The sequence below is a fragment of the Oncorhynchus gorbuscha genome, unplaced genomic scaffold (genome assembly GCF_021184085.1).
Source record: "Oncorhynchus gorbuscha isolate QuinsamMale2020 ecotype Even-year unplaced genomic scaffold, OgorEven_v1.0 Un_scaffold_1597, whole genome shotgun sequence".
In the NCBI taxonomy this organism is placed as follows: Eukaryota; Metazoa; Chordata; class Actinopteri; order Salmoniformes; family Salmonidae; genus Oncorhynchus; species Oncorhynchus gorbuscha.
Genome location: NW_025746330.1, coordinates 1 through 11399, shown reverse-complemented (window position 1 = coordinate 11399; position 11399 = coordinate 1). Strand labels below are relative to the sequence as shown.

Sequence of the window (11399 nt, the reverse complement as noted above, 5' to 3'; positions counted from 1 at the left end):
TAATGGAACACTGGTCACTTTAATAATGGAACACTGGTCACTTTAATAATGGAACACTAGTCACTTTAATAATGGAACACTGGTCACTTTAATAATGGAACACTGGTCACTTTAATAATGGAACACTGGTCACTTTCCTTACTGTATTATGGTCCTTACTGTATTATGGTCCTTACTGTATTATGGTCCTTACTGTATTATGGTCCTTACTGTATTATGGTCCTCACTCTACTTTGGTCATTACTGTAGTTTGGTCCTTACTGTAAATTCCCTGTGCAAGTTTCTGTGTCTGTCTCATTCCAAATTGAATGCATCTCATCGTCCCACTTCTCAGCTGCCATTTCTGGGAGACACCTCTCCCACCTCTCCTCTGCCTCATTCCAACACACCTGCCCTGTGCTGTGACCTCACCCACGTCCTCTCCAGCTCCAGATCAGGGCGTTTGCCCTTCCAGAGGAAGAGTCTGAACAGCGCCTGACGTACCTCCCAATTGCGAATGCCAAAGATAAGTGGGTTGATGCAGGGAGGCACCATGATGAGGATCAGGAGGGAGATGTGCAGAGTTCCAGCGGACAGCGAGGTCCCAGCCCCGGAGAGGGCGGTCATCATGGCCCCTGTGCCCTCCAGCTCCCACAGAGCATCCGAGGTGATCTTGAGGAATATAGGGAGTAGCTGCAGGAACAACATCCCACAGTAGAAAAGCACAGTGTTGCGCGCCCGAGTGTTCACCGTGTTGAAGGGCACCACAGCGTTGCGGGCGTCCTGGTACATCCGTACATAGGCAAAGCAGTAGCTGAGGAGGCAGAGCAGGGTGAAGATGAAGCCCACCAGCTTGCGGGTGATAGCCGCTGCCCTGGGGAAACCCATGTGGCGTTCCACTGTGTCAGGCTCACATATGAGTCCAGAGGTTGCTGTGATGCCGTACTCCCCTTCCCCTGGTGTAGCAGGGTGAAGTTAACGCAGCCAACGCTGATGGACAAGACCCAGGTGAGGCCGACGGTGAGGCGCAGGCGCAGAGGGGTGAGGATGGACAGGTAGTGGATGGCATGGCACACATACAGGTATCGCTCAATGGCCATGCAGGTGATGGTGATGAGGGTGCTGAAGATGCAGACGCTGCCGGTGAAATACTGGAGGAGGCACAAGGTGTTAAAGTTCATTGTGCTTCTCTGCAGTAAGCACTGGGTCACAAAGGGGCCCACATTGATGGTTTGCACCATGTCACTCAGAATCAAGTTCTTCAGCAGGGTGTAGCGTGGCTCCCAAGATAGGTCCTCCGAGCGTCCCAGTCCCAACCAAGTGAATCCGTTCACAGCCAAAGACAGGATTGTGAGCATCAAGAACACAAAAACCAGCACATTCACGACTGCATCAAATGGCATTATGAACAAAAAGAGGCAGCCTCCTAGGTCCAAGTTGTCATCTTCCGTTCCGTTCTCAAAAGTATAAGCAACGCATGGACCCGTGGGGTTGAACACCTGAGTGGAATTCATGATGAACTTATGAGCCATGGTCGAGCCAGCGCATGGCTTTATTCTCTCTCTCTCTCTCTCTCTCTCTCTCTCTCTCTCTCTCTCTCTCTCTCTCTCTCTCTCTCTCTCTCTCTCTCTCTCTCTCTCTCTCTCTCTCTCTCTCTCTCTCTCTCTCTCTCTCTCTCTCTCTCTCTCAGGGTGCTGAGACTGTGTCCACCTGTTGAATCAGCGGTTGCAGACTTTCATGTTATCTGTTGCTAAATTTGCTTACAGTCACCATATGTTTAAATGTATATTTTATTTACACTTTATTTTGGTTATTCATTGATATTTGTTGGTATGATAATAAATAATGACAGTAAAAATAGCCAAATAGTCATCATCACCTTCATCATCCTTGTAATTGACATTGTCGACTAGTTTTCTATGTAAAAAAAATATATATTTAAAGTAATTGTGTAAAATAGTTTTCCTTCCAATAAATGGTAATGAAGTAAGTTAAAAAGCAGCTTTTCTGTGTTGGAATGGTCGTCATAGTGAGGAGACCAAGGCGCAGTGTGGTAAGCGAACATAACTCTTTAATAAAAGAGAGAACACTGACCAGAACTAAACAAAACGAACTGTGAAGCAATATGGCAAGTAAACATAGAATCACAACCCACAAAATAACCAAGGAATATGGCTACCTAAATATGGTTCCCAATCAGAGACAACGATAAACAGCTGCCTCTGATTGAGAACCAATCTAGGCAACCATAGACATATAAACACCTAGATTGGAAAACCTAGACAAGCAAAAACCCCTAGACAATACAAAAACCCCTAGACAATACAAAAACCCCTAGACAATACAAAAACCCCTAGACAATACAAAAACCCCTAGACAATACAAAAACCCCTAGACAATACAAAAACCCCTAGACAATACAAAAACTAAACAAACCACCCTCTTCACACCCTGAATTAACCATATAATAAAGAAAACTAAGATAACTAAGGTCAGGGCGTGACAGTACCCCCCCCCCCACCCCCAAAGGTGCGGACTCCCGGCCTAGACCTAAATCTATATGGGAGGGTCTGGGTGGGCATCTAACCTTGGTGGCCACTTTGGTTCTGGACGCCGCCCCCTTCTTTACACTGAGTCCTGACCCGTGGATCATCGCCGGATGCTCTGGACTGCGGATCCTCACCGTAGGCCCCGGGCTGGGGACCCTCGCTGTGTGGATTATCGCCGGATGTTCTGGCCTGGGGACCGTCGCTGGTGGTTCCGGGCTGGCGATACGCACCTCAGGGTGAGTGCGAGGAGTAGGAAGAGGGCGTACGGGATCCTGGAGGCGCACTGGAGGCCTGGTGCGTGGTGCTGGTACTGGTGGTACCGGGCTGAGGACACGCACCTTAGAACGAGGGCGAGGAGCAGGAACAGGGCGTACTGGACCCTGGAGGCGCACTGGAGGTCTGGAGTGTAGAGCTGACACAACCCGTCCTGGCAGGATGTTTATTTTCGCCAGGTTGTGTAGACTCACCGGATATACAGTACGCAAAGCCGGCGCAGGATATCCTGGTCCAAAGAGGTACACTGGAGACCAGGAGCGCTGAGCCGGCACCCTCCTTCCTGGCTGGATGAACATTCTTGCCCGGCCAATGCGAGGAGCTGGAATAGAGTGTACCAGGCTAGAAGAGCGCACTGGAGACACTGTGCGCTCCACCGCATAACACGGTGCCTGACTAGTAACACACTCCCCACAGTAAGCAAGAGGAGTTGGCTCAGGTCTCCGGCTTGACTAATGCAATCTCCTCGTGTGCCCCCCCAAGACAAATCTTGGGGCTGCCTCTCGGGCTTCCGTGCACCCTCATATCAACGCTGTTCCTTCTGTGCTATCTCCAGCTGCTTCCATGGCAGGGTCTTGTCCCCTGCCATTACCTCATCCCAGGTCCAGGATGTCCTCCACTCCTTTTTCTCCCGGGTCCAAGATGTCCACTCCTTTTTAGCACGCTGCTTGGTCCTTTTTTGGTGGGTTGTTCTGTCACGTTCGTCATAGTGAGGAGACCAAGGCGCAGCGTGGTAAGCGAATATAACTCTTTAATAAAAGAGAGAACACTGAACAGAACAAAACTAAACAACAAACCGAACCGTGAAGCAATATGGCAACTAAACATAGAATAACAACCCACAAAATAACCAAAGAATATGGCTATCTAAATATGGTTCCCAATCAGAGACAATGATAAACAGCTGCCTCTGATTGAGAACCAATCTAGGCAACCATAGACATATAAACACCTAGACTACAAAACCCCTAGACATATAAAAAAAACCTAGACAATACAAAAACCCCTAGACAATACAAAAACTACACAAACCACCCTTGTCACACCCTGACCTAACCAAATAATAAAGAAAACAAAGATTACTAAGGTCAGGGCGTGACAAATGGTGAAGGCCTACCCCAATAATAGAATGGTGTGGAGCATATCGATCATGAAAAATATGAACGTAGACCTCTGATTGGCCAGCTCATCCTCCTCAGGAGGTTGACATCATCCTCTATGAGGAAATAGCAAGCATTTTTAAATGGTCTATTTGAGATACAAGTTTTGAGGAAGTGTTTTTTTCTCAAATTTACGCTTTGGCCACAAATGCAAGTATAGGATGAGTCAACAACTCTATTTGGATATGAGTTAACAGAATATGAGATTTTCACTGGACAGCTACTTTAATAATGACTTAATTATATTTCATATATTTGGTATATCCTAAATCACCTGTCACTCACATCTGTGGTAGCTGCGAGTATTGAATTGCTTATCGAATTACTTATTACTGTAATTATATAAATTGCACACGTGTTCGTGTGCGCTTGTGTGTGCTTGTGTGTGCTTTTGTGGGATAGTGAATCGTTTTAAAGACAAGAATTCAATTGAAAATGAAAATCATTATCAAACATTTAGCTAATTTTGTAGGCCTAGTTCAGCAACATTAAGTATAAATTGGGTCATTCCACTGAGATAGTGGCGTTTGGGTCATTCCACTGAGATAGTGCCGTTTGGGTCATTCCACTGAGATAGTGGCGTTTGGGTCATTCCACTGAGATAGTGCCGTTTGGGTCATTCCACGGAGATAGTGCCGTTTGGGTCATTCCACTGAGATAGTGGCGTTTGGGTCATTCCACTGAGATAGTGCCGTTTGGGTCATTCCACTGAGATAGTGCCGTTTGGGTCATTCCACGGAGATAGTGCCGTTTGGGTCATTCCACGGAGATAGTGCCGTTTGGGTTGTGTAACTTGGTTAAAAAAACATGTTTTCCCATCTCAAGAAGAAAGACTAGTACAGTGCCTTGTGAAAGTATTCGGCCCCCTGTCATGTTTGTCATTTATTGTCATGTCTTGTCCCTGTGCTCCCCATGCTATTCGTTTCCCTCTGCTGGTCTTGTTTGGTTCTATCCCTCTCTCTCCCCCTCCCTCTCTCACTCTCTCGCTCTCTCTTCTCTCTGTCGTTCCGTTCCTGCTCCCAGCTGTTCCTATTCCCCTAATCATCATTTAGTCTTCCCACACCTGTTCCCGATCCTTTCCCCTGATTAGATTCCCTATTTATTCCTTTGTAATCCGTTCCTGTTCCGTCGGTTCCTTATATTGTATATTCCATGCTGTGATTGCGTTTCGCCCTGTCCTGTCGTGTTTTTGCCGTGATTGTGTATCACCCTGTTCTGTCGTGTTTGTGCCTTCATCAGACGCTGCGTGTGAGCAGGTGTCTCAGTCGACTACGGCCTGCGCCTACCCGAAGCGACCTGCAGTCTGTGGCCGCTTCTCCAGTTGTTTTCCCCTCTACAATTCTAGAGGATGTCAGTTATTCCGTTTTGAACATTATTAAACTCTGCTTCTGTTAAGTCGCTTTTGGGTCCTCTTTTACCAGCATGACAGAAGGAACCGACCAAGGAATGGACCCAGCGACTTCAGACGCTCGTTACACTGCCGTCGAGTTCCAAGGAGCCATGCTCGGCAGACACGAGCAGGAATTGTCTGCTGCTCGCCATGCCGTGGAGAACCTGGCCGCTCAGGTTTCCGACCTCTCTGGACAGTTCCAGAGTCTACGTCTCGTGCCACCTGTTACTCCCTGGCCTGCCGAGCCTCCAGAACCCAGGGTTAATAACCCACCTTGCTACTCCGGGCAGCCCACTGAGTGCCGCTCCTTTCTCACGCAGTGTGAGATTGTGTTCTCTCTCCAACCCCACACATACTCTAGAGAGAGCTCGGGTTGCTTACGTCATTTCACTCCTTACTGGCCGGGCTCGAGAATGGGGCACAGCTATCTGGGAGGCAAGGGCTGATTGCTCTAACAGATTCCAGAACTTTAAAGAGGAGATGATTCGGGTTTTTGACCGTTCAGTTTTTGGTGAGGAGGCTTCTAGGGCCCTGGCTTCCTTATGCCAAGGTGAACGGTCCATAACGGATTATTCCATTGAGTTTCGCACTCTTGCTGCCTCTAGTGAGTGGAACGAGCCGGCGCTGCTCGCTCGTTTTCTGGAGGGACTCACGCAGTGGTTAAGGATGAGATTCTCTCCCGGGAGGTTCCTTCAGATGTGGACTCTTTGATTGCTCTCGCCATCCGCATAGAACGACGGGTAGATCTTCGTCACCGGGCTCGTGGAAGAGAGCTCGCATCAACGGTGTTTCCCTGCTCCGCATCGCAACCATCTCCCTCCTCTGGCTTTGAGACTGAGCCCATGCAGCTGGGAGGGATTCGCATCTCGAATAAGGAGAGGGAACAGAGGATCACCAACCGCCTGTGCCTCTATTGCGGAGTTGCTGGACATTTTGTTAATTCATGTCCAGTAAGAGGCCAGAGCCCATCAGTAAGCGGAGGGCTACTGGTGAGCGCTACTACTCAGGTCCCTTCATCTAGATCTTGTACTACTATGTCGGTCCATCTACGCTGGACCGGTTCGGGTGCTACATGCAGTGCTTTGATTGACTCTGGGGCTGAGGGTTGTTTCATGGACGAAGCATGGGCTCGGAAACATAACATTCCTTTCAGACCGTTAGACAGGCCTACGCCCATGTTTGCCTTAGATGGTAGTCATCTTCCCAGTATCAAATTTGAGACACTACCTTTAACTCTCACAGTATCTGGTAACCACAGTGAGACTATTTCTTTTTTGATTTTCCGTTCACCGTTTACACCTGTTGTTTTGGGTCACCCCTGGCTTGTATGTCATAATCCTTCTATTAATTGGTCTAGTAATTCTATCCTATCCTGGAACGTTTCTTGTCATGTGAAGTGTTTAATGTCTGCCATCCCTCCCATTTCTTCTGTCCCTACTTCTCAGGAGGAACCTGGCGATTTGACAGGAGTGCCGGAGGAATATCATGATCTGCGCACGGTCTTCAGTCGGTCCCGAGCCAACTCCCTTCCTCCTCACCGGTCGTATGATTGTAGTATTGATCTCCTTCCGGGGACCACTCCTCCTCGAGGTAGACTATACTCTCTGTCGGCTCCCGAACGTAAGGCTCTCGAGGATTATTTGTCTGTGTCTCTTGACGCCGGTACCATAGTGCCTTCTTCTTCTCCGGCCGGGGCGGGGTTCTTTTTGTTAAGAAGAAGGACGGTACTCTGCGCCCCTGCGTGGATATCGAGGGCTGAATGACATAACGGTTAAGAATCGTTATCCGCTTCCCCCTTATGTCATCAGCCTTCGAGATTCTGCAGGGAGCCAGGTGCTTTACTAAGTTGGACCTTCGTAACGCTTACCATCTCGTGCGCATCAGAGAGGGGACGAGTGGAAAACGGCGTTTAACACTCCGTTAGGGCATTTTGAGTACCGGGTTCTGCCGTTCGGTCTCGCCAATGCGCCAGCTGTTTTCAGGCATTAGTTAATGATGTTCTGAGAGACATGCTGAACATTTTTGTTTTTGTCTATCTTGACGATATCCTGATTTTTCTCCGTCACTCGAGATTCATGTTCAGCACGTTCGACGTGTTCTACAGCGCCTTTTAGAGAATTGTCTCTACGTAAAGGCTGAGAAGTGCTCTTTTCATGTCTCCTCCGTTACTTTTCTCGGTTCCGTTATTTCCGCTGAAGGCATTCAGATGGATTCCGCTAAGGTCCAAGCTGTCAGTGATTGGCCCGTTCCAAGGTCACGTGTCGAGTTGCAGCGCTTTTTAGGTTTCGCTAATTTCTATCGGCGTTTCATTCGTAATTTCGGTCAAGTTGCTGCCCCTCTCACAGCTCTTACTTCTGTCAAGACGTGTTTTAAGTGGTCGGTTCCGCCCAGGGAGCTTTTGATCTTCTAAAAGAACGTTTTACGTCCGCTCCTATCCTCGTTACTCCTGACGTCACTAGACAATTCATTGTCGAGGTTGGCGCTTCAGAGGTAGGCGTGGGAGCCATTCTATCCCAGCGCTTCCAGTCTGACGATAAGGTTCATCCTTGCGCTTATTTTCTCATCGCCTGTCGCCATCTGAGCGCAACTATGATGTGGGTAACCGTGAACTGCTCGCCATCCGCTTAGCCCTAGGCGAATGGCGACAGTGGTTGGAGGGGGCGACCGTTCCTTTTGTCGTTTGGACAGACCATAAGAACCTTGAGTACATCCGTTCTGCCAAACGACTTAATGCCCGTCAAGCTCGTTGGGCGTTGTTTTTCGCTCGTTTCGAGTTTGTGATTTCTTACCGTCCGGGTAGCAAGAACACCAAGCCTGATGCCTTATCCCGTCTGTTTAGTTCTTCTGTGGCTTCTACTGATCCCGAGGGGATTCTTCCTTATGGGCGTGTTGTCGGGTTAACAGTCTGGGAATTGAAAGACAGGTTAAGCAAGCACTCACGCACACTGCGTGCCGCGCTTGTCCTAGTAACCTCCTTTTCGTTCCTGTTTCCACTCGTCTGGCTGTTCTTCAGTGGGCTCACTCTGCCAAGTTAGCTGGTCATCCCGGTGTTCGAGGCACTCTTGCGTCTATTCGCCAGCTTTTGGTGGCCGACTCAGGAGCGTGACACGCGCCGTTTCGTGGCTGCCTGTTCGGACTGCGCGCAGACTAAGTCGGGTAACTCTCCTCCTGCCGGTCGTCTCAGACCGCTCCCCATTCCTTCTCGACCATGGTCTCACATTGCCTTAGACTTCATTACCGGTCTGCCTTTGTCTGCGGGAAGACTGTGATTCTGACGGTTGTCGATAGGTTCTCTAAGGCGGCACATTTCATTCCCTCGCTAAACTTCCTTCCGCTAAGGAGACGGCACAAATCATTATTGAGAATGTATTCAGAATTCATGGCCTCCCGTTAGACGCCGTTTCAGACAGAGGTCCGCAATTCACGTCACAGTTTTGGAGGGAGTTCTGTCGTTTGATTGGTGCGTCCGTCAGTCTCTCTTCCGGGTTTCATCCCCAGTCTAACGGTCAAGCAGAGGGCCAATCAGACGATTGGTCGCATACTACGCAGCCTTTCTTTCAGAAACCCTGCGTCTTGGGCAGAACAGCTCCCTGGGCAGAATACGCTCACAATTCGCTTCCTTCGTCTGCTACCGGGTTATCTCCGTTTCAGAGTAGTCTGGGTTACCAGCCTCCTCTGTTCTCATCCCAGCTTGCCGAGTCCAGCGTTCCCTCCGCTCAAGCGTTTGTCCAACGTTGTGAGCGCACCTGGAGGAGGGTGAGGTCTGCACTTTGCCGTTACAGGGCACAGACGGTGAGAGCCGCCAATAAACGCAGGATTAAGAGTCCAAGGTATTGTTGCGGCCAGAGAGTGTGGCTTTCCACTCGCAACCTTCCTCTTACGACAGCTTCTCGTAAGTTGACTCCGCGGTTCATTGGTCCGTTCCGTGTCTCCCAGGTCGTCAATCCTGTCGCTGTGCGACTGCTTCTTCCGCGACATCTTCGTCGCGTCCATCCTGTCTTCCATGTCTCCTGTGTTAAGCCCTTTCTTCGCACCCCCCGTTCGTCTTCCCTCCCCCTCCCGTCCTTGTCGAGAGCGCACCTATTTACAAGGTACATAAAATTATGGACATGCGTTCTCGGGGACGGGGTCACTAATACCTAGTGGATTGGGAGGGTTACGGTCCTGAGGAGAGGAGTTGGGTTCCGTCTCGGGACGTGCTGGACCGTTCGCTCATCGATGATTTCCTCCGTTGCCGCCAGGATTCCTCCTCGAGTGCGCCAGGAGGCGCTCGGTGAGTGGGGGGGTACTGTCATGTTTGTCATTTATTGTCATGTCTTGTCCCTGTGCTCCCCATGCTATTCGTTTCCCTCTGCTGGTCTTGTTTGGTTCTATCCCTCTCTCTCCCCCTCCCTCTCTCACTCTCTCGCTCTCTCTTCTCTCTGTCGTTCCGTTCCTGCTCCCAGCTGTTCCTATTCCCCTAATCATCATTTAGTCTTCCCACACCTGTTCCCGATCCTTTCCCCTGATTAGATTCCCTATTTATTCCTTTGTAATCCGTTCCTGTTCCGTCGGTTCCTTATATTGTATATTCCATGCTGTGATTGCGTTTCGCCCTGTCCTGTCGTGTTTTTTGCCGTGATTGTGTATCACCCTGTTCTGTCGTGTTTTGTGCCTTCATCAGACGCTGCGTGTGAGCAGGTGTCTCAGTCGACTACGGCCTGCGCCTACCCGGCGACCTGCAGTCTGTGGCCGCTTCTCCAGTTGTTTCCCTCTACAATTCTAGAGGATGTCAGTTATTCCGTTTTGAACATTATTAAACTCTGCTTCTGTTAAGTCGCTTTTGGGTCCTCTTTTACCAGCATGACACCCCCTTGAACTTTGCGACCTTTTGCCACATTTCAAGCTTCAAACATAAAGATATAAAACTGTATTTTTTTGTGAAGAATCAACAACAAGTGGGACACAATCATGAAGTGGAACGACATTTATTGGATATTTCAAACTTTTTTAACAAATCAAAAACTGAAAAATTGGGCGTGCAAAATTATTCAGCCCCCTTAAGTTAATACTTTGTAGCGCCACCTTTTGCTGCGATTACAGCTGTAAGTCGCTTGGGGTATGTCTCTATCAGTTTTGCACATCGAGACTGAAATTCTTTCCCATTCCTCCTTGCAAAACAGCTCGAGCTCAGTGAGGTTGGATGGAGAGCATTTGTGAACAGCAGTTTTCAGTTCTTTCCACAGATTCTCGATTGGATTCAGGTCTGGACTTTGACTTGACAATTCTAACACCTGGATATGTTTATTTTTTAACCATTCCATTGTAGATTTTGCTTTATGTTTTGGATCATTGTCTTGTTGGAAGACAAATCTCCATCCCAGTCTCAGGTCTTTTGTTAGGCTGGTGAATGAATTATCAAAAGCGACTTAACGGAAACAGAGTCTTTATTCCAGTTTTAAAACAAAAGCGATAATCCTGGATATTATCTAGGTAAAAGCAAAAACAGGAAAACTGAAATCCACTCGTTAGTAGAGAGGAATGACTGGAGACGCGACCACAGACTGCAGGGCGATACACAATCACGGCAAAACACGACAGGACAGGGCGAAACGCAATCACAGCATGGTGAATACAAACAAGGAACCGACGGGACAGGAACGGAACACAAAGGAATAAATAGGGACTCTAATCAGGGGAAAGGATCGGGAACAGGTGTGGGAAGACTAAATGATGATTAGGGGAATAGGAACAGCTGGGAGCAGGAACGGAACGATAGAGAGAAGAGAGAGCGAGAGAGTGAGAGAGGGAGGGGGAGAGAGAGGGATAGAAAGAGGGAAAGAACCTAATAAGACCAGCAGAGGGAAACGAATAGAATGGGGAGCACAGGGACAAGACATGATAATAAATGACAAACATGACAGTACCCCCACTCACCGAGCGCCTCCTGGCGCACTCGAGGAGGAATCCTGGCGGCAACGGAGGAAATCATCGATGAGTGAACGGTCCAGCACGTCCCGAGACGGAACCCAACTCCTCTCCTCAGGACCGTAACCCTCCCAATCCACT

General features: G+C 48.9%; 1 protein-coding gene across 1 annotated transcript; it reads right to left on the bottom strand.

Annotated features, from left to right (window-relative positions):
• Positions 1–375: 375 nt before the first annotated feature.
• Positions 376–1511, bottom strand: LOC124023336 (olfactory receptor 14I1-like). The gene is made up of 2 exons (XM_046337851.1): positions 926–1511; positions 376–878 (listed from the first exon to the last, which is right to left on the bottom strand). The coding sequence occupies exons 1-2, from the start codon at positions 1509–1511 to the stop codon at positions 376–378; spliced, it is 1089 nt and encodes a 362-aa protein (XP_046193807.1).
• Positions 1512–11399: the final 9888 nt, after the last annotated feature.